Source organism: Zootoca vivipara, chromosome 14 (genome assembly GCF_963506605.1).
Source record: "Zootoca vivipara chromosome 14, rZooViv1.1, whole genome shotgun sequence".
NCBI lineage: Eukaryota > Metazoa > Chordata > Lepidosauria > Squamata > Lacertidae > Zootoca > Zootoca vivipara.
This window is the reverse complement of record NC_083289.1, coordinates 35,251,314-35,274,734: the sequence shown is the minus strand read 5'-3', so window position 1 is coordinate 35,274,734 and position 23,421 is coordinate 35,251,314. Positions and strand designations below refer to the sequence as shown.

At 48.8% G+C, this 23,421-nt stretch overlaps 1 protein-coding gene across 1 annotated transcript; it reads right to left on the bottom strand.

The window, feature by feature from the left end:
• Nucleotides 1-5,477: 5,477 nt before the first annotated feature.
• On the bottom strand, nt 5,478-13,974 carry RHBDL1 (rhomboid like 1). Its single transcript, XM_060282477.1, has 7 exons — nt 13,807-13,974; nt 11,892-12,116; nt 11,035-11,183; nt 10,048-10,160; nt 7,745-7,845; nt 6,440-6,500; nt 5,478-5,751 (listed from the first exon to the last, which is right to left on the bottom strand). Exons 1-7 carry the CDS (start codon nt 13,870-13,872, stop codon nt 5,480-5,482), a joined length of 987 nt encoding a protein of 328 aa, XP_060138460.1. The 5' UTR covers nt 13,873-13,974; the 3' UTR covers nt 5,478-5,479.
• Between the last annotated feature and the right edge of the window lie 9,447 nt (nt 13,975-23,421).

The following is a 23,421-nucleotide window of genomic DNA, read 5'->3' as shown; positions in this document are numbered from 1 at the left end:
GTGTGTGTGTGTGTGTGTGTGTGTGTGTGTGTGTGTGTGTGTGTGTGTGTGTCCCAACAGATTATGGGGGCATAACCCATTATTGGTGGTGCAGGAGGCTGTTTCAGAGCAGGACTGCAGAAACTCAAACTGGTGATGGGGAGAGACAAATGGATGTGACAACAGGTCACATCCATTTATCTGCACACCTCTCCCCCCCCCACTACTTCCATGTGGCCCCCTCAAGGTTGCTCATGATGGAATACTTCCCCTTGGCTAGAAAAGAGCTCTGCCCCACTCCCCAATTGTATACAGGACTTCTCACTCTTTTAGAAATCTCCACTTCTGGTTGTTGTTTTTTAAAATCAAACAAGTTTCTAGACCTCATTGTTGTGGATAAAGCCTGAAAATGCACAAACTGCACTTAGAATCATAGAATCATAGAGTTGGAAGAGACCACAAGGGCCATCCAGTCCAACCCCCTGCCAAGCAGGAAACACCATCAAAGCATTCCTGACATATGCCTGTCAAGCCTCTGCTTAAAGACCTCCAAAGAAGGAGACTCCACCACACTCCTTGGCAGCAAATTCCACTGCCGAACAGCTCTTACTGTCAGGAAGTTCTTCCTAATGTTTAGGTGGAATTTTCTTTCTTGTAGTTTTTGCTTAAGCAGACATGGGCAGAAGGTGTCTTTGTATCTCCTAGTAGATTTCTAGGTAACGTGAAAGTAGATTGGCAAGGATTTCCAACTCCCAATTGTTTAATGATGGCCACAACAAAAATGAAATCCCCCCCACACAGACTAAATTAATATTGCTGAAATTAAGAAAGCTAATGGGACCTGGAGTGGCTTTTGGCGCAGAGGGACTGCCATTCAGTTCAGTTTGGATACTTCCCTGGAATCATGATGGGCTGAAAAAAAATGTTGCTATCCAAGAATTCTCTTCTGCACTGCTTCCTAGAGACAAAGCTATCTAAGGGCTCTTCTGGGTCACCTGTTTATTGAGCATTCACCCATTGCTTGCACAAAGATGACACGGACGTCAAATTATATCCGATTTTCGCTGAGCGATTGTCCTGATTTGTTTGTGGCAAGTTTGTACAACAAATGGCCATATTTACACCATATATTTAAAGGACTGCAATGTCATGTCAAACAGTCAGAGCTTCCCCGAAAGCAGCCCGGGAACTGAAGTTTCTTAAAGGTGCTGAGAGTCGTTAGGAGATGACTGCTCCTCTTACAGAACTACAATTCCCAGAGCTCGCTGTGAAGAGGGACTGACTGTTAAACCACTCTGGGAACTGTAGTTCTGTGGAGGGAATAGGGGTATCCTAACGACTCTCAGCATCCTTAACATACTAAAATCATAGGATCATAGAGTTGGAAGAGACCACAAGGGCCATCCAGTCCAACCCCCTGCCAAGCAGGAAACACCACCAAAGCATTCCTGACATATGCCTGTCAAGCCTCTGCTTAAAGACCTCCAAAGAAGGAGACTCCACCACACTCCTTGGTAGCAAATTCCACTGCCGAACAGCTCTTACTGTCAGGAAGTTCTTCCTAATGTTTAGGTGGAATCTTCTTTCTTGTAGTTTGAATCCATCGCTTCTCTGGAGCAGCAGAAAACAACCTTTCACCCTCTTCTATATGACATCCTTTTATATATTTGAACATGGCTATCATATCACCCCTTAATCTTCTCTTCTCCAGGCTAAACATACCCAGCTCCCTAAGCCAGTGGTTCCCAACAGGTGGTCCGGGGACCCCCAGGGGTCCGCGAGCTATGCCAGAGGGGTCCGCAAGATGCTATTAGAATAAAAAATATATTTCGTATGATAACAGATTTTTTGTTTTGGCCGCTTCCTGCATGAGCAGAGTCTAGCGCAAAACTAGAATTAGATAGAGGCAGTAGTTCTGCTGTATGCCGTTAGGTGGCGCTTTACAAACACTACTGTTTTGCAAAGAGGCAGCGCGCGCATTCTACTAACGCTCACCTCCCCAAGATGCTTTGCGCGTCGGCTTCTTTTGTGCGCTACTGCGCAGGTACCCTGTCTTCTCCATTCCCCTCCCTCCTCCCTGGCGCGCGCTGCCTCTTTGCAAAACAGTAGTGTTTGTAAACAAAGCAAGCATTTTCTTCCATGTGTTTCATGAAAAACAAATATAGGAATCTGCTCGACATGCGGTCAGATTTCAGAGTGAAAGTTTCAAGTTTGGAACCTAATATTTCAGAAATAATGGACTCAAAGGACAGATTTAACTTATGTCAATAATAACTGACAAGTAAAACTAACTGTATACTGATGGAGTACTCTGTTGTAACTGTAAAAAACATATAAATATAAAATATAAAAAGACTCTTAATTTGGCTCTCACTTTTTAATTTTAGGATTAGGAATTAATGGGGGTCCTTGTCACAATAGTGGCTCGATGAGGGGTCCTCGAGAAAATTTTGTTGGGAACCCCTGCCCTAAGCCGTTCCTCATAAGGCATCGTTTCCAGGCCTTTGACCATTTTGGTTGCCCTCTTCTGGATACGTTCCAGCTTGTCACTATCCTTCTTGAACTGTGGTGCCCAGAACTGGACACAGTACTCCAGGTGAGGTCTGACCAGAGCAGAATACAGTGGTACTCTTACTTCCCTTGATCTAGATGCTATACTCCTATTGATGCAGCCCAGAATTGCATTGGCTTTTTTAGCTCCCAAAATTATTTGGGGTAGCACAGCTGTTCCAAAGCGGGCACCGTAGTGCTTTAAATGTATGGTGTGGATATGGCCAGGGAACAGTCATAGGGATTTGCTTGTGTGGGCATTTGCATACCTTCCCATTCATTCATCCCACACGCTTCAATCCATTTCCTTGTTACTTTTCTCATCTCAAAAGGGTTGTCTTCAGGCTGCTGCTATTTTGCAGGAGGTATAAAATATAAACACACACACACAAAACCATAAGGAGATTGCAGGAGGAAGAAATCAATATATATATATATATATATATATATATATATATATATATATATATATACACCTCTCTCCCCTTTGATTTCCTCCTTCTGCAATCTCCTTATGGAAAGCACCTTAAGCCCATGAGAAAATGAGGGGGAACTCTGGAAGGAGAGACGAGAAAGACTGGCAGATGGTGTGCAAAATATTTATTCATAATTCTCCCCCCCCTTCAAATCAGACTTCAGATCTGGGTAGTGCATTTACTTGTAGCAAGCTCTTTCCCCCCACCCCCAGAAATTCTGCCCCCTATTGCATGCTCACCCCTGCCTGTCCATCTATAGACTTCATCTCTCTGAAGACTTTCCATTCGTGGCGGGATGGAACAATTTCAGCAGCCTGGTACAGCAAGATCTGGGGTGCAGTCACAGGCCACGTGCCAGACTAGATCTACGGTTCCCACAGCGCAAAAACGAAATAAACTCACTTCCCAAATGGCACCCCTTGCGACAGGAAGGCACGTTTTGAAGCCAGCTGGAAAGTTTTAAAATTAAAACACCCAGGAACCCTTCCAGGCCTTAGCAGAAGGAGGGTGGAGCCCATTAGCTGGCCTTGAGGTGTGGAGGGTTCCACCGAGGGTTTTCACCAAGCCCGTCCCATTTGGAGGATTCCTGCTGGAGCACCCTTGGCAAAAGCTGCCTATAAAGGGGGAGGGGGAGGGTTCCATCTCAGCCTGGGCAGAAGACTAAGAGCTCCACTCTCCCACCTGGGCTGGCTCCCCGCTTCAGTCCCCAGTACAGTTGAACACTGTCAAAGGTCCTCATAAAGGATCGGAAGATCAATCTAGGCCAAGGATGAGTTGACTGGCCATCTGGAGGGCGCAGCTGACCTCCTCAAGCAAATTTATCCAGGCTCCATGTGGCCTTCCCGTGTCTTAAGCCAAGACTGTTCATGCTCATTTAAGAAAACGGAAAATTTTGTTCAAAGGTATGGCACAAGACAGACCATGCTTGCTTTCTCTCTCTTTGGGTTTTACGTGGAGCTCTCCTCCCCCCCACCCACCAAGTGCATTTGCTATTTTAAGAGCCAATCCACCCATTCAGGTGATCGGACTTCATGGCAAAATATACTTCCTAGCCTAGCTTCCCAACTACCAACTACAGCACAGAACTCCGCACCTTCCCTGCGCGCGCACACATACACACACTCCTGAGAATCCAGAAGTCGGCTGTCCCTGATCTAGACCAACCCCTGCTCTAGAAACCAGCTTCTGGAAACCTGTGGACCTGCACAGGACTGATTGCTCAGTCACTGTTCCGTCGGGACCAAATGGGCACCTTGGCAATACTTGTACAAGGGGGGGCAGAGGGCATGGTGATGGAAGAAAGAGGCAGGAGAAGGAAGCTGCCTGAACCCTGTGGACTTTGCAGAGATCTTTGGGCCTAGAGTTCCATCTGGGAATCTGCTTTAAGGCCAGAGAATGCTCAGCGCAGAGTAGACACATTTATAGAAACATAGGAAGCTGCTTTGACCCTTGATTGTTTCATAATAATACACGCAGACCTGCACTCTGGTGTGCATTGGTGTGCACACTCTCTCACAGGAGCATAGGAAGCTGCTCTGTATACAAAGTCAGACCATCTAGCTCAATGTTGACTATATACTGATTGACAGCGCCTCTCCACGGTCCGAGACGGGGCCATCCTTGGAGGGATTGAACTGGGACCTTTTGCCTGCAAACCACATCATCCAACACTGAGCGATGGGAGGATGCTGTATTTCCCTCCTTCCCTACAGAAGCATCCCAAAACCGGACCTCCAACCACGTTAGATGGAAGGGCTCCCAGGCCAAAAAAAGGGCGAAACCCACCCACTCACCCCCATCTCAGCCCCTCCCCGGTAAAAAAAAACAACCTGAAGCACACGGGTGTTACCCAAGGAGCTCGCAGAAAAACCAATTCCAAAGCAAGGGAACAAAGGAGGTTACAAAGCAAACAAGCCAACAAACCCAGCAACTCAAGAGCATGAGGAATGATCTGAAGGCATCGGATGCAGCTGCATCCATCATCACAGACGCAGCTCTGCCGGAGGAACACAAAACTCTGGAATAGACACAGGTACAGAGGTACCAACCCAACAACCCTCCCTCCCCCAAAAGAATACATAGACTCTCATGCCTATAAGGGGATCTCTGAGAACACGGTTGCTAAGGGATCTCCCCCAACCCCTCTTTGGAGCTGAGCACCTATTCTGCAGGTGGGGGTGGACACGGAGGGAATTATAGGGGAAGGGGCGGCAGTTTGTTCGTTCCTGGGTCACAGATTGCCCCAATTGCCCTCCGGCCTCTTCCCGCAGGAGCCTAGCACGGGTCCTTGGTAATCTTGTTTTTGGCATCCGGCTTGACGCATCGCTTCGGAGACGCGGCGCGGTCTCTGGGCTCCTGCGCTCCTGCGCGCCAGGTCAGCCCCCTCCCTTTCTCTCCGGCGATGTCTGCAGTTTTTGGCACTTCCAGGGCGGGTGTTGCAGAGAGAACTGGGACCGGGAAGTGGGAGGGGATTGCTACGGGGGAGGCGGGATCTGTGCCCCTAGGAGGTCGTAGGCGAAGATGTTCCAGAAGACGGCAAAGACCAGGAAGGTGGCGTAGGAGAGGAGCACCACCCACCAGCCGCACTGGTCCTGGAGGTTCTCCTCGTAGCTGCGGAGGATGGTCAGGCCCATGCTGATGCCCACAATCGCCCCTGCCAGGTGGGCCATGAAGCTGGGCTGGGGGCCCGAGGAGGGTAAGGGGGGAGAGAAACGCAGCCAAACAGCACGGCCCACCTCAGAGCTCACTGCAAGGAGAAAGAGAGAGGCGGAAGATCAAAACAGCTCCAGTCCCAAGCTTCTAGTCCCTTTGAGGCATGTCTCTCTGTCATTGCCCCTCCCCTCCTTTGGTATGTACAAATAACATTTATATTAGAGATGTGCTGGTCCCCCTCCCGAGCAGTTTCAGGGTTTTATTGGGCCCAATCCAAGTCAGGGTAATCTGGGGCTGACCCAGCCTGGATCTGGGCCCTTGCACAGTGTTTAATTAGGGTTTCACACATGGGGTCAGGGATGCAGGAGGAAAGGCCTGCCTCCTCCCATAGCTGCCAAGTCTCCAGTTTTCCCCGGGAAACCCCCGTTTTTCCAGCTGTCCCCAGCCGAAAAAACAGATTTTTTTGTTTTTCCCCGGTTTATTCTGGCGCGGCGGCCATTTTATAACTGGGCGGAGCATGCTCCGAAGCGACTTTTGATGCTGCTCTGCCCAGTTCCAAAATGGCTGCAGCACGACTTCTGGTGTGGCGGCCATTTTGGAACTGGGCACAGCAGCATCAAAAGTCACTTCTGAGCATGCTCCGCCCTGTTCCAAAATGGCCGCTGCGCTACTTCCGGTATGCTACTTCCGGTCCGGTCCCTTATTTTTCAGAGAGGAACTTGGCAGGTATGCCTCCTCCCCGCACCATGGAAGTCTCAACAAGGAGAGACCAATATACTTACTGCACACCAGGGCTAACACCATGCGGAGCAGCTTGTAAGGGCAACGCATCCCTGCCCAGTTCTACGGAGAGAGAAACAGAATTAGAGCTATTTCTGCCCACAGCTTTTCCCGAGAAACTTTCTCATCACACCCCTTCCATAAGAAGAGCCTGCAGGATCAGGCCAACGGATGTCCTGCGGTCTGTTCTCGCAGCGGTCGACCAGATCTAACATAAAGTGAAACGGTATCACGTCCACCAATATTTACAACTCCAGGAGCTTTCAACCTGACCCTGAAATTCTTCTTCACTGGTTTGCCCTGGAACAACACTGCTCAAGGGAAGCACACTTGGGCCTCTGCCATTGTCCAAGGGCACCGTGAGGCTGAATGACCCACCTCCCAGGAAGAAGGTGACAGCAAGGGGAAGGCCAGCCAGGCCCCAGCCATCGGTCAGAGAAGGAGCAGCTGCGGGCTTCCATGCTCGCTGCCAGAAACAGCACCCAGTTACACCAGCCAGCTCTCCCAGGAATGTAGGTCTGAGGAGGAGCACACTCTGTCTCTGCTTGTTTACCTGGGTGGGGGAGCTAAAGAGGGATGAGATGTTTGGGTTTGGGGGTTCTGTTGTGAGGATCATTTAGTTAAATGGCAGGGTGGATATCTTACAAATGGCTAAATAAATACTCATGCCCAGCAAGGTTTAAATAAATACTCATGCCCGCCCCCCGCCCCCCCGCGATCCTTGGATGAAGTGTGGGATATACTTTTAATATAATTAAAATAATATTTTTTTATTTGTCTAGCCAAGACCGGGGGACAAGAGGCAGGTATCACCACATCTGGCGAAATACCAAGGCATGAAGAAGTACAATTCGTTTCAGAAAAGAAACCATAGAGCGGGCACCCCCAAAACTTCGGCCCTCCAGATGTTTTGGACTACAGTTCCCATCATCCCTGACCACTGGCCCTGTTAACTAGGGGTCATGGGAGTTGTAGGCCAAAACATCTGGAGGGCCGCAGTTTGGGGGTGCCTGCCAAAGAAAACACCACAGCTCAATGAGGACTGAGCATGCTCAGTGGCCACAGAGTGCAGAATGTCTGCTAGGGAAAGTGAGAAATACAGTAAACAGAACCTCTTCTCAGAAAACAAAGAGGAAAGGCGATAATGGAATGGAGTATTCCTGAGGGGTCTGACTGGCTAGAACCCAGGAGCCATATGGCATGGCAACATTTTGTTGAAGATCCCACCACAGAATCACCATATTGAAGGCCACCAAGCGCCCATCAAGTCCCCCCCCCCATTCAGTTCAAAGTGGCATCACACTCACCATGACAACGTTGGCCAGGTGAGCGGAGCAGAGAGCATATACTCCCCCCGAACCTCCAACCAAAGGTGCCCTCATGTCTGTGATGGAGACGGTTAGGGAACCTGAAAGGGAAATAGGGGCGAGAAATAGGATGGAGCTGGTCAGGGGCACCACAAACAAAAGGATTTTTCATTGCCTCAGCAACTTGACATGCATTTATTTGCCAGCAAAAATGTAGTCCGGACACCCCTCAGTAAATGATCGACACCCATGGTCCTCTCCCTGCTAGACCCTTGCCGGTCCAAGCCTCAAGGCGTTCTTCATTTTATTTATTATATTTATATACCACCTTTTCTCCCAAAGAACTCAAGGTAGTGTACACAGTTCTTCTCCCCACTTCGTCCTCACAACAACCCTGTGAGGTAGGTTAGGCTGAGAGATGGCGTCTGCCTCGAGGTAACACCGCTAGAGCTTCATGGCTGAGTGGGGATTCAAACTCTGGTCTCCCAGGTCATCGCCCAGCCCTCTAGCCATTACACCACACTGGTTCTTCTTGAAGGACTGCCTTCTCCAGCATTAAATCCTTTCGCACCCCACACTTTAAACACCTGAACAGTCGGGACTATCCCCAAAGAATCATGGGAACAGTTCTCCTAACTGTTATCTCAGAACGCTTTAGAAACTACAGTTCCCATAATACTTGGGGGAGAGAGCCACACCTGTTAAAATGGTATAAGGGTATTTTCAACATATGGTGTGAATATGACCCAGACAGGGTCAGCAATGTGATACACCCCCCCCCCAGACTGCAACTCCCATCATCCCTTGGCAATGCTGGCTGGGGCTGATGGGAATTGAAGTCCAAAACATCTGGGGGTTCCCTAGGTTGACAAAGACAAAGAATGGAAGAAGGGGAACAACAAAAGTCTGGCATATTTAAACAATCCCAAATGGGTTCTCCCTGAAGATCTGAAACCCACCAACCCTCTCTTGGGTTTGTGGAGGGGAGACAATACCAGCCTCCCCTGGACAGGCCTTAGGAAGCTGTGAAATGCTTTCCCCCAGAGCACACTGAGGGCAGCCCGGCAGATTTTCCTCCTTCCCTCCCTCCCCAGATGTACTTTGCTGAGACAGCAGCTTGGGAGAGGAGAGGTGGCGACTGATGAGGAATTGTTTGCCCTCCATTTCGCTCTCCCTTTCACCACCACCACCCCGCCTCTCCCAAAAAGACATGGATGGGTGAGTAATTCCAGCAGCTGCTCTAATAGCCCAGAGGCTCAGCCAGCAAGCAAATAAATAAATAAATAAATAAATAAATAAATAAATAAATAAATAAATAAATAAAGCAAACAAGCTTGCAGTGGCAGCCAATAAATACTCTCCCAAAGCACCGTAATTTAGAGCCTGACACCTCTTTCCCCCCCAGCCGTCCTGGACAGGGACCATAATGGGATTTGGTCAGATTGGGCTCTCCAGCAGAGACAATGTGCAATAATGCAGGGATCTCTCTCTCTCTCTCTCTCTCTGTGTGTGTGTGTGTGTGTGTGTGTGTGTGTGTGTGTGTGTGTGTGTGTGAAAGAGCGAGAGAGAGAGATCTACAGCCAGGGGAGACAGTCTCAATTTTTAGGGATTTAGACACCCCAGAGACAGAACCTTGGTTCACAGAGCGCTGTTTATAAACTGTCTTGAAGGAAAAGAGATGGAACCAAAGTGAAACCCCAACAATGGGTGGGTGTGTTGTGTGCTGCTGCGCCACAATTTAAGGCCTCCTCTGCACCCTACGTGTAAAGCAGTATCATCCCACTTATGTATGGCTTTCTCCCCAAATATCCTGGGAACTGTAGTTCGTTAAAGGGGTTGAGAGTTGTTAGGAGACTCCTGTGTTCCCCTCACAGAGCTACAATACCCACAGTTCTCTAGGAAGAGAGAATGGCTGTTAAGCCACTCTGGGGATCCTCAGGCTTGAGGACTGAGTGTGGCCCTCCAGGCCTCTCTACCTGGCCCTCAGAACTCTCCCCAGGCCCCACCCCCCTCTGGCTGCGCTGAACAACTCCCAGAGGGTCCTGGCCTGGCTGGAATGTGCCCCAGCCTGGAATGTGAATTTGGATGATGGAAGATAGAGACAGGGGTGTACACAAGGCAAAAGGTGCCCTTGTGGCCCCACCCACTTTTGCCTCTTGCCCCTCCTACCCCTGGTGCAAGGCCCCTGGAAGGTCGCCCATCAGGGAATGTGGCCCTCAGGCTGAAACGTCTTCCCCCCACCCTGGGCTTAAGGGCTAACAGATTTAGAGAAGAGTGGGGAGGAGCGAGCCGTGCTCCCTCACCTGCCAGAACTCCTGCGAGGTAGAGGAAGCTGATACGAAGGATGCCGTGGACCATCTCTAGGGGTACCCCGATCATCAGCTGCAGGAGGGCATTGAAGCCCAACTGCTCCAACCTGGAAAGACACAGAAAGGTAGCAGCTCAGCAGCCAAGAATCCCAGGAGGGGACAGACAACATTCAGCTCACCTTGCCAGAAACGATGAGAGCTAGAAACTTGCAGTGTTGCTTCCTCCCCAAACCCTGTGATCTTCTCAGGTCTCGGAAGCTCTCAGGCCCAAACGTCATCTCCTGTTTTAAAGTTCTCTCTAGGTTTTGTTTGCCCAAACGAAGGAGCCTCTCCTGCTGCCTCCATAACCCAGAGGAATCTCACAGGATTGTAGAGTTGGAAGGAACCACGAGGACCATTTAGTCCAACCCCCTGCAATGCGGGAATCTTTTTGCCCAACGTGGGGCTCAAACCCACGACCCTGAGATTAACTGTCTCATGCTGTACTGACTGAGCTAACCTGCAGCTGCAGTGGGCTGGTGCCCCCTCCCCATAGACACCTCCCCCCCATTTGTACGCACATTGCAGAAATACAGAGTCAGCTTGCTCACTTGAGCATCTCCCATCCAGGGAATCTTTCTCAGCTCGAGGGCCGTGCTGCCAAACCAGGGAACCTTCTGGGGGCCACATGCCAAGGGTGGGCAGAGCACCAAATGCAAATTCCACCTTTTACGCAGTAGGCTAGTTCCTACACTGACTGACTCACTCCTCTCTAGCCTCCATCCTAGCAATCGAGAGGCATGATCAGAGTTCGGGGACACATTCCAGCCAGGCAGAAAAACTCAAGGAGGGGGTGGAGCAGGGCTGGTGAGGGGTGTGGCCTGCAGAGAGTTCCGAGAGACAAACAGAGATGCTTGGAGGGCTGTATTTGGCCCATAGGCCTGAGGTTCCCAACCCCTGCTCTGCTGGAAGCAACGACAGGAAGACAAGGCAGACACTTACCCCACATGCATGAACATGTAGGTGAGGAACCTCCAGGCACGAGCGCGGTGCCCCGGGTGGTACACGAGGGGGCTCTTCATGTACTCAGGGTGGTATGTCTGCAGGACCCACTTGTTCAGCCGGGCCCCATAGCAGAGGAATACAATGATCTAATAGAAACAGGATGCGGGGGGGGGGGGAGAGGTTATTTAGGATGATCTACTATGGTGTCCAAATGGGTGTGAGGCTGTCCAGCACCTTGGCAACACTCAGAGATAAAGTTGATAAAGCTGCTTTCCCTTCCTATGTCCCTAGTCCTCAAGAAAATAGCTGAAAATGCCTTAAACAGGTTGTGTCTAGGCTGGGAATGAACAGGAGACCAGAAAAAGCCACACAAAGCACTGAATTCTTCTCCTTTTTTAAAACAACAACAACAACCCCAAAGCAATATGGTGGTCCTCAGGGTTGCAAATATATGACTGCAGGAAAGAAACAGGGTGGGGGCAATGCCTAGTCAAATCTCAGATGTCCAAATGGTTGGGGGACGCAGAAATTGTTGGAGTTCAGCACCTTCTGCAGCCCGCCCTCCACCCATGAGTGGCGAAGCAGAATAAGTTGTGCAAAACTGCCACAACTGCGGAATAAACGGGATCCAATGGCAGCATTTTGTTTTGTATCAGCAGGAATTCTTTTTATACATATGATCAAAACACAGGTACACACATACAAGGAGAATTCCCCCAGCCGCAGAATCTGGCATCTCCCACAGGAGCTTTCTTTAAAAGTTTTAAAAGTTAACAATGGGTCGACTCTTCCCCCTCAGGGGAGGGCGCCCTCCACTAGCCCTCGGGCGCACAGCAGGTCACCTCTCCGCCCACCTGGGTCAGTGTGACGACTGCCATGAAAACCGGAGGGGGGCAGGTGCGGTGCTGATAGAAGTACCACCTCCGGTCCATCTCGCAGGGAAGGATCTCGTAGGCCACGTAGCGCACAAAGCGCTTGTAGAAGCCCAGGCCCGTCTCGTCCAGGAGTCCATCGCGGGGAAGAGCCCTCTGCCCGTTGGCGATGGCTCGCTTGAAGCTGCTCGACCGCTTGCTGCTGATCTGCAGAGAGGGGCCACGTCATGCAAAGAGGCAGGAGAACCGCTCCCTGGAGCTCTCGGGACGAACCAGCCCCCCAGGCTCCAGCTCTCGCCACCCCCACCCCCCAGTCAGCTTAGCCAATGGGCAGGGATGAGGGGAGTTGAAGCCCCCATCCTCTGGGGACCCAAGGACTCATCTGCAGACAGAGGCACCAACTTGCAGACAAGATTGGGGATGTAAATGATGCTCTGTAGCATTGCCCTTTCTCAGCACTGCTTAAAGCCTCCAGTCAGCTGCTAACCTTGCCTTGCAAATATATCCCAGATAAGTACTATGAAAAACTGGCAGCAAGCATTGAAAACAGACTTACAAATACCCCTGGTTAGGTAGGTCAGTCCTAACACCCTTTTGTCACAGATGGGGAGCTGAGGCTCAGGGAGAAAGGCTAGCCTGGTGAGTTCATAGTTACAGGAGATATTCGAACGAGGAGACACTGGCTCTTAAGTAAAAGAAAAGGTGGCTGCCGAGAGTTTTACTCCTGCTTCCCAGCTAAATGGACAGCGGACTGGCTTAAGGGAGGGAGACCCCACGTTTGGCCAGCAGGGGGCACTGTGGGGCTTGACCTCCCGCCTGCTTCCCTTGGTGCTTAAGGGCAAGCTCACTCAGTCCTTTGGGGCTGGATGATGAGCACCAAAAGACCTTGCTCAGGGAGATGTGCTGCATTCGGGAATTGAATTGCAGGTCACACGGTGTGCAGACGGAGCCTGCCTACTAATGCCTTCCTCCTTGCCTTACCATCTTGGCACTCAGCTGAGCCAATTAAGGAGAAATTATTGACTATTAAGTATTCAGAACTGGATAGCTGGTGCAGCCTAAATGCTTTTTAACAAAGAACTTAGGAAGAAAAGAAGAGAATTGGATATTATCCCTTTAATTGGACTCTCCCTCCCCCTTCGCTACCCAAGATTACAGGAGGGGGAGATTCTACATCTACTGGGTTTTTCTCCAGTGAACCCTTCCACCCCTATAGGAACCCCCTATAGGGGTCACCTTGGGCCAGTCACTATCTCTCAGCCTAACCTACCTCGCAAGGTTGTTGTGATGGAGAGGGAGATCAGCGCATGTGCCGCCTCCAGCTCCTTGGAGGATAGAAACAGCCTATGTCTGACTTCTACAAAATCTTACTGGCTTCAAAATTTGGCAAAACATTTTGCATTCCTGCTCAAGCCAGGCAGGCAGGCAGGGAAAGCACATTCGAGTGGAAAAGAGAGGCATGAAGTTTTATATTTATATTTACTTATTGTCTTTATATTGCACCTTTCCTCCAAGGAGCTCCTGTTGGCCAACATTGGTTCTCTTCTTCCCTATTTTGCCCTCGCAACAACCCTGTGAGGCGAGTTAGGCTGAGAGACTGTGACTGGCCCAAGGCCCACCCAGTGGGCTTCAATTTGCAAACCATCCTTTTCAGGGAGCATTTGTTATGTCCAGTGCTTGGGATGGTAGACAGGCACCTTCATCCTACAGCTTTCTTTGCTCAAAGAAGCTTACCTACAAAAAGTCTGCTTTTATTGCTCTTTCTAATTAATGTTTTGTGTGAAACTTGCTTACTGATTCTTATTTTATCTTAAGAGGTGCAGGTCGGAAATCCTGCAGTATCACAGGTGCTGTTGCAGCCACCACTACGGTGGCCGCCAGTACTCACGCCACTGACCAGGTCTACCAGCTCCTGATAGCAGATCTGTCCCTCGTCGTTGCTCTGTGCCAATGCCACCAGCATCTCCAGTTTTGCAGGATCCAGAGGCAGTTCATGGCTGTGTACCAGGCTGGCAAAGGTCTCCACGCCAATGAAACCAGTGTTTTCAGGATCAAGCTGTTGAAGAATCAGCACTGGGCATTAGCTACAACGAATAAGCTGGAAATCAAGAGGGGTGATCCATCTCAGAAGGGCTGTTTTTTTCTGCGCAAGGACAGAATTTGATACTGGATGAAGAATTCTGTATCCCTAAATTATTGCTGGTTGGTTAGTGCCCACCCCCTGACAACCTCAAGTTCCTAGCCATTTTTTAAATTATTGCATTTATATCCCTCCTTCCCTCCAAGGAACTCAGGGCAATGTACATTGTTTCCCACCTTCTGCACAACAACCCTGCAAGGTAAGTTATAGGCCGAGGCTGTGGCTGTATTCGCAAGGCAGTTTAGTTTGTTTTCCTGACGTTTCCCTGTTCTGCATTACATTTGAACTTTCACACCATGTAGAAGTCACTTTGGGAAAACTAACGGACTACTGTGCATGTTTAGAGCTCATTTTTGTGTTACTTGATTCCAGAAAAAATCCGTTTGCAGTTCCCTTGACCCGGGAAATTGTGGAAGTAAAGTGACAGAATTTTGGGGTGCTATACTAGCATAGAGTTCTTCCCTGCCATTTTCAAGGGGCAATCATGGGGGAACAGAAGTAGACACATGCAGAAAGGGTGGAGGTCAGCTGTGGTGTTCACTGGTGTTCGTTTTTTCTATGTCACAACGTGCTTACTTGCCGTGAATGAAATTTAGAGTGACAGGCTGGTATATCGGTCAAAAAGCCACAGTTCCATGATGCAGCAGCTACTGCAATATGAAAGGGGCATTAGAAAATGGGACAGAAGCTGCAGCATTATAATCAAGAAAACTAAGGCAATATACCCCACACTTGAATGCACCCTTTGACTGGCTTCATGACTGAGTGGGGGTTTGAACCCTGGTCTCCCAGTTTCTAGTCCAACACACTAACCACTACACCATGCTGACCATGGGGCTTGGTTGTGACACTTTCAAGCCTGTGACCGGAGCAATTTTGCTATCCAGAACTTTGAAGGTAAGTAGGGGATACACTGAACCAGGTGTAAATCTGGCTTCTGCATAGCTCCTTGGCTGATTCAGTAAGTAGCAGTGATCCACAGGTAAAAGGCAGGCAGGCAGGCAGGCAGGCAGGCAGGCAGGCAGGCAGGCAGGCAGGCAGGCAGGCATGGAACCAGTAAGCAGTGCATCCGAGTGTTCATAGACTCACAGAATTGTAGAGTTGGAAGGGACCCCAAGGGAGGTGGAGGTGGTGAAAGTGCAAGGAGATGAAATCTTAAGGATGTGCAAAAATAAATTTGATTGCCCTAACACACTTTGAAATGCATTCCTCCTTCACGTGCCCTTAAAAAACAGACCACTGTGTCCTCAACCGTACTCTGTAGCCTAATGAATCTATTATTCAACATAAATATAATCAACTTGGCTTATCTGCATGGTGGGGGGGGGGATTTGAGAATGCACAACTTGGATTTTCACACACACACACACACACTACAACCCGTCTTCCATCCAAGACATTAACACAACAGCAGAAAGTGCCTGTTGCAACAATAAGCCAAATAATTATTTTAACAAACAGCTCAATAAACAGCTTTTTGTTGAGTAATGCTGTGCCAAAAATCTCTCCTGACCATCTTCCATTTGCATTTGAAAATTACCAAACAGGAGATAACATTCTGGGGGACGTAGGAAGCTGCCTCATACCAAATCAGACCATGGGTCCATCTAGCACAGAACTGTCTACGACTGACTGGTAGAGGCTCTCCAGGATTCCAGGCAAGGAGCATTCCCAGCACTACACTGGGAACCAGGACTAGCACTGCTAACCGAAGCTATGACTTCATGAGCCGGCTCCAGTAGATCTAAACATGTAGTTGGTTTCCAAAAGGTTTCCAAGCACAGGTCAACTCACTCCTCAAAATTAAGCAGCCTGCCTCATATGCAGTGTTCAAACCCAAATTGATTTCCCCCTTCAGCATTTCATGAGAATCTCAGCTTCATTTATTTGTTGTTTTTAATGGTATCTATCTGCTTAGGTTGGCAGGAGCTGGGACCAAGCAACGGGAGCTCACCCCGTCACAGGGATTCGAACCGCCGACCTTCTGATCAGCAAGCCCTAGGCTCAGTGGTTTAACCACAGCGCCACAGTTCGAAAGCACGTCAAAATGCAAGTAGATAAATAGGAACCGCTACAGTGGGAAGGTAAACGGCGTTTCTGTGTGTTGCTCTGGTTCGCCAGAAGCAGCTTTGTCATGCTGGCCACATGACCCGGAAGCTGTACGCCGGCTCCCTCGGCCAATAATGCGAGATGAGCGTGCAACCTCAGAGTCGGGTCACGCCTGGACCTAATGGTCAGGGGTCCCTTTACCTTTACCTATCTGCTTAGGCACCCCCCCCCAAAAAAAGAGAAAATGCATATCCATAAAAGAAAAAAAAAGGTTGTATAAAATTTTCTTGCGCTAATCAGAGCAGCTAACATATATGTACAGATGCACATTTTTACAAGAGTAGTGTAATTTGTGGAGAAGACTGTGACCAGGTGAGCTGTGTGCCCGATGGCTCAGTCTGCTATCCACATGCTCAAACCGTCAATGGGCAACTTCGCAGCCCCTCCTGCTCTCCTTTCTTAAGGTTCTTTAAACTAAACTTAGACTGGGCGGCCCTTCCGATAAGAGGACTGTCTGCTGCAAAGTAGGACACTGTGGAGACATGACTGAAAGTCTCTCTGGGGGCCATTATAGTCTCCCAAAGGCATTTCTGCTAATCAACGTGACTAACCCACCCTGAGATGTGTGGCTATTTTTGTATCTGGAAAGGACTATTTTCCACTTGTAAGGCCATCTTCAGGAATGTCAAGAACTGTTGAACGAGAGAGAGAGTTTAGGGAAACAGGCTGTCATGCGCACCCCAATCTCTGAGGAGTAAGAGACTCCAGAGATTCCCACACTTGCCCAGGGCTTGGATCCCTTGGAGTCAAGGTCAGAGGAGTCTGTGTTGTCTTTGGGGTATATAATTTACCTACATATATATGTAACATATAGGGACCCAGGTGGCGCTGTGGTTAAACCACTGAGCCTAGGGCTTGCTGATCAGAAGGTCGGCGGTTTGAATCCCTGTGACGGGGTGAGCTCCCGTTGCTTGGTCCCAGCTCCTGCCAACCTAGCAGTTCTAAAGCACGTCAAAATGCAAGTAGATAAATAGGAACCGCTACAGCGGGAAGGTAAACGGTGTTTCCATGTGCTGCTCTGGTTTGCCAGAAGCGGCTTTGTCATGCTGGCCACATGACCCGGAAGCTGTACGCCGGCTCCCTCGGCCAATAATGCGAGATGAGCGCGCAACCCCAGAGTCGGTCACGACTGGACCTAATGGTCAGGGGTCCCTTTTATATGTAACATATATGTAACATGAGCATGGGACAGAGGGGCTCACAGCATGAGCACTCCAACAGATCTTACCTCGCCATTGTTCCCAGGGAGATCCCCAAGCCATAGCGTTGGGTTCAGCACAGAGCAAGACAAGCCTCTGTGTCTACAGCTTCTAGCATCAGCCAAAAATGTACGCGCTAGGGTGATGACTTTTTTACAACCTCATTTCCCTGTATCATAATTTGATGAGCTTTCATTAAAGATTAGATAAAATCTTACTTTCAAAGAGATTTGATTTAAAAAAAAACCTCACGCACAAAATGATTTTTAAAATTTTATTTATCAGTTTTTTGACCATTTCTGAAGTCACTGTAAGCAGATATAAAATTAAACCCAAGCTTTAGAGTCACATATCTACAACGTTATATAGGGTCATCAAACACACAAGGAAGCTTTTTTAAGCTGCGGTAACAGTATGTTGTTGTTGTTGTTTAGTCGTTTAGTCGTGTCCGACTCTTCGTGACCCCATGGACCATAGCACGCCAGGCACTCCTGTCTTCCACTGCCTCCCGCAGTTTGGTCAAACTCATATTCGTAGCTTCAAGAACACTGTCCAACCATCTCGTCCTCTGTCATCCCCTTCTCCTAGTGCCCTCCATCTTTCCCAACATCAGGGTCTTTTCCAAGGATTCTTCTCTTCTCATGAGGTGGCCAAAGTATTGGAGCCTCAGCTTCACGATCTGTCCTTCCAGTGAGCACTCAGGGCTGATTTCCTTAAGAATGGTAACAGTATAGACGCCACTATGTTTTGCTACCTCTCCTGTAGGTTCTTTTCCCAGGATGTCCGGCAGGGTCTGCTGGCTGAGTTTTGAGGTCCCAAAAAGGGGTTTTTACTTCGTGCAGGTGTGACATTTGTATATCCTATGTTGCACTCCCCATTGTGGAATGTGGTGTTGTGTCCAAATTTGATATGAAATATATATAGAATTGTTAATACCGTTTTATGAAATGGTAAAACAGCATACAAAAAAATTAAAAACGGTTTGTGCGTAAGCTTTTTAAATATTTCAATGGAATATACCACATTTTAGTCATTAATAGGCAAAAGTTCATCCATTTGTGCTACAGGAAATAATTTTTGAGGGAAAAAATGAAAAAGTCATCACCCTAGTGCGCACGCATGTACACACACACACACACAGCTTTCTTGGCATATTTTTATCCCTCCTATGGCATCCAGCCAGATGAGGTGGGAAAAGGCCCAGCCACTTGTCCCAAGGCAACAGGGTAACCTCATAGAATCATAGAGTTGGAAGAGACCACAAGGGCCATCCAGTCCAACCCCCTGCCAAGCAGGAAACACCATCAAAGCATTCTTGACATATGGCTGTCAAGCCTCTGCTTAAAGACCTCCAAAGAAGGAGACTCCACCACACTCCTTGGTAGCAAATTCCACTGCTGAACAGCTCTTACTGTCAGGAACTTCTTCCTAATGTTTAGGTGGAATCTTCTTTCTTGTAGTTTGAATCCATTGCTCCGTGTCCGCTTCTCTAGAGCAGCAGAAAACAACCTTTCACCTTCCTCTATATGGCATCCTTTTATATATTTGAACATGGCTATCATGTCACCCCTTAACCTTCTCTTCTCCAGGCTAAACATACCCAGCTCCCTAAGCCGTTCCTCATAAGGCATCGTTTCCAGGCCTTTGACCATTTTGGTTGCCCTCCTCTGGACATGTTCCAGCTTGTCAGTATCCTTCTTGAACTGTGGTGCCCAGTTGACCTCCTTCGACATGTAAATGGCAGCACTTAGCTGGCCAGTTCACACCATTATCTTACAAAGAATCCAGTCTGACTGGTTCAGCAGAGTTCCCCTTATAGATTCTAACCTCACAGATACAGGACCATAGGTTTAGAAGTGACCCATGGTCACCCCCAGACTGACACATCTGATGAAGCAGACTTGAATCCACAGAAGCTTATACCATATAATATATATATATATATAATAAAGTGGGTTAGTCTATATTGCTATTTTGTTCTGTCGGTGGGAGCGGGGGAATACACACACAAAATAATCTAAGGTGGAAGGTTTGCCAGAAAGAAAAGCACCCCTTGAAAACCCTGCCCAGGGCATCCAAAGTGCCCACGGTTCCAAGCATGTGGCAGAGCTAGTAAAACAAAATCATTCTGCACATTACATTGTCTTTGCCATTTTATTCCCCCGGGGAAGAGAGGGCACAGAAAAGAGAACAAGCTGGCAATGTCATTGAGGAATGGGCAGGACAGAGAATGCTTGGGGCGGGAGGGAAGGAGGAACACACAGAGAGAAATGTCATCAGGTTTGAGTAGCAGGAAAGCACTCTGCCTCACCTGCCCATCTCCCAGCAAGTCCTGGCTGGTGAAAGTCAGCTACTAGTAGTTTTCAGGGTCCAGCAGCATGCAAGGGCGTTTGAACTACAGCCATGCCAAAGATGTGGCTGTCAATACCTGGAAATATGTTGCCAGGGACAAAAACATGCTCTGGGGACGGAGGTTGCCCCAAGCTAAGAACCACCCTTCATTTTGCTACATGCATTGCAAGCCGTGCCTTCCCCACACCGCAAACAAGAATCGGTCCCTCTTGTGACTTGCTGGGTTGTGCTGTCTCGTGGTGGAGCATTTAGCAAGGGGGTGGGGGAGAATCCATTGCATCTTAGGTGGCCTTCCAGACTATTTTGCTAGAGGGATTCGGGTGCAACCAAAAATGTAGGTTTGCACAATTAAAATGGGTTAAAAGCGCTCCGTCATATCAAATCCACTTTGAAAAACGAACAGGCTTTTCGAGGCTGGAAAAGTGATGGGCCAATGGCCAAAAGTCTGAGTAGGTCTTACAACTCCATGCACTTTCTCTCTTAGAGGGAGCATAACCCGAGCAAGCCCTGGGCTCACTTCCCAGACCTAGAATCCACAGCGCCTCCACCTTGTCAGGATTCAGCTGCAGCTTCTTGGGCCTCATCCAGTCCATTATTGCATCCCCACTGGTTCAGCACTTGGACAGCATCCCCTGACTCTTCTTTGCCCAAGCAATTGAGCATTACTGTTTCTACTGAACCCAACAGAACTTTTTTTTAAAAAAACAAACAAACCAAAAACCCACACCTTCAGGGATTGTAAACTGCTGCTGTATTCAGTGCCTGCTGTTTCATTAATTCTGCATTTATGCCTTTAGGGTTTGTTTGCTTTTAAGTCGCCTGCAACTGCTGCCACTACAGTCTTGCTGCTCGGCTTCCTTGCCATGTTGTTGAAGGCTGTTTGTTTTTAAGGTTATAGTGTTAGCCACTTTGGAAGGTTTTCACTCAATGGAGAAAGTGGGAAGGAAATACCTTATAGTACAGTTGGGGGTGCCTCAAAGATGAGGGCCAAATGCAGACTGCCAGGCCTCTCTCTCTCCAAGCCAAACCCGAGTTCCCCACAACCACCTGTGAGCCACACCCCTCTTCCCTAAGCCACACCCCTCTCCAGGCAGACACCCTTCCCCCAGGCCACACCCACTTATAGACACACAGAACCTTTTGGAGGCCCCACCCACTCATCAGACACACCCTCTTTCCTCAAGCCACACCCCTCACTTTGCACCCTGCTAGAGTGTTTTTGCCTGGCTGGAAAGTGTCCTTGAATTCTGATAATGCCTCTTGCTTTGGAGGATCAAGAGGATGTGTGTGTCTGTAGAAACCAGCCTCCTTTACACAGGTAAAATTGAAATTCCTTCAAAATTTGCATTTGTGGCTCCACCCAGTTTTGCCCCCAGGCCCTGCCCACCGCTGGCATGTCCCCTCCCACCAAGGTTGCCCAGTAGGAGATGCAGCCCCAAGGCTTAAAAAAAAAAGGCTTCCGTGTCCCTGCATTACAGCATGGAACGAAACATGAGAAGGACGAGCTGATGTCAGCACTCCTGAATCTCCCGCTTAGGCACTGACCCTGCTGCAGGGTCTTCTCTTGATCCTGGAGGGGCTACCCTAACGCAGAGTAAATTCCGGGATGCTGACGATTAAAGCCCCACTGCTCCTAGCAGCTGCTTTTCCTCTCTCCCTTGGGAGGTCACTGGGGGATAGTGGAAGCCGTTCATGTGGATTATTTAGGTCAGCATATTATACAGCTAGTCAGCGGCCCCTGTTGTAGCCAGCTGCTCTTTCCTCTCTGCCTTGCCCCGGCACAGCATCGCCCAGCGCATGCTAACCACAAAGTAACTTACACGAAACTTGCAAGTACAGCCACGCACGTTCCTGCATCGCAGTTCACAGGCATGTTGTTCAGACTCCTGCTGGAGAGGCGCTGCCGGTCAGTGTGGGCAATAGTAAGCTGTATGGACCTGTGCTCTGACTCACTATAACTCACTATAACTCCTACAAGAAGTTCACCCGCTCCCTTTCACCACACATAACTTCATGTGTGAGTCAGGCACATCAGTTAATCTTTGTGTCCCTCCAGACGTTAGAGATCAACACCCAGCACTCCTGATCATTGGCCATGCTGGCTGGGGCTGATGGGAATAGGAGTCTGACAACATCTAGAGGGCCAGAAGTTAGCTGCTGTCCCCTTAGATTAAATACCAAGCTTCATGGAGTTCTGTGCTAACACAAAACTTCCTTCCCCCCCCCCAAAAGTGTGCTTTGAGAGGACTGAGCCCAGGCAGGGCATGCAGTAAGTTATCTTCATAGGAAGGAGAATAGGGCAAGCTCATTCCTCCCCTCGCATCAGCCCCTGTGATTGAATAAACCAGGGAACAAAGCTGTATTCAATCAGCTGAGTCAGTTGCATTTCTAATTTTGTTTTATTTGTTCGCATAAGAGTGATGTGGTGTCCGTGTACACATACTGTACTGTTCCCATTTCACAGTTGGGAATACCGAGGAAGAGCTGTTATAAGTTATAATTCTAAACCTACTAGGGAAATAAGCCCCAATCAACTTGGTTCAACAGTGCTTAGGCCTGCCATTCTTATTGTGCAATCCTATGGATGCTTCCACAGAAGTCTCACTAAATTCTGCACTTCTTACACCCAAGCAAGTAAGCATAGGATCTGCAGTCCCAACTACTGTATCCTATAGCAAAGATTGGAATTTGCCTTCCAGAGTTCTATGTGACTCTCACCTTAATGATGGCGTGAAGCCCTAGCCATGTTGCTCTCCAGTTAATGGATAAAGACTGTAGCTCAGGGCTGTCCAACTTCCGAGAGACTGCAATCTACAAGCACTATAAAATAACTGGCAGTGATCTACCCATTGGACTGACCAGAGTTGTTGAGCTTTTTTAAGGGAAGCCCTGCTGTAGCTGAATGGTGAGCATCTGCCTTGCCCCCAGAAGGCATCTGGTTCGATTTCTGGGTAGGGGTTGGAGAGCTGCTGCTAGTCAGTGTAGGCAATACTAAGCCAGATGGGCTGAGGGTCTGGCTAATGCAGCTCATGTGTGTTTGCGGGTCATAGTATGCTGCCCAACTAATATAAAATCTGGGGCTCGTCTTCTGGTCCAGAAGCAGTTAACAACATACTCCAGTTTTCACCACCTTGTCAAGGCCACTTGTTCACATTGAGATTGAATCCAGTCCCATAACAATATTACAAAGGGCTGTCAATAAGATCACAAGAGGAGCCTGCTGGATCAGACCAAGGTTCCATCCAGCCCAGCATCCTGTTCTCACAGTGGCCAACCACATTCCTACGGAAAGCTCATAAGAAGGATCAGAGCGGAACAGCTCTCCGCTCTACAACAGCACGCAAGCATTTCACATCTGTTATCTCGGCAACACTTACAACAGTCCTGTGAAACGGGCTAGTGGTACCCATGTCCCCATGCTGCCGACGGAAGGCGCTGAGACTGACAGCATGGCAACTCCTTAGCCCACCAACTGAACTCTTAGCCAAGGTGCCATTTGAAGCAGGGGCTTTGCAGTTGCTGCTTTGAGCCAGACCGCTATGCCAGCGCTCAGCTCAGGAACAACAGCAGATCCCGGCAGTTCTTAATGAAGGGCTCCTTCACAGACAGCCAAACAAATGGACACTTTGACAAAATGAAATATGCCATGTAGGTTCTGAAGACAAGGCGTTGAGTTCCTTGCAAAGTCACCAAAGGATAAGACTGTGGATAG

What these genes read in the sequence shown, in the direction of transcription:
- RHBDL1 (XM_060282477.1), bottom strand. Translation starts at nt 13,872, where the DNA reads ATGCTGGTGGCATTGGCACAGAGCAACGACGAGGGACAGATCTGCTAT. An exon ending in CAGTCGTCACACTGACCCAG is followed by an intron (nt 11,184 to 11,891) that starts GTGGGCGGAGAG and finishes TGTTTCTATTAG; the next exon opens with ATCATTGTATTCCTCTGCTA. An exon ending in GGTGTTAGCCCTGGTGTGCA is followed by an intron (nt 5,752 to 6,439) that starts GTAAGTATATTG and finishes TTCTCCTTGCAG; the next exon opens with TGAGCTCTGAGGTGGGCCGT.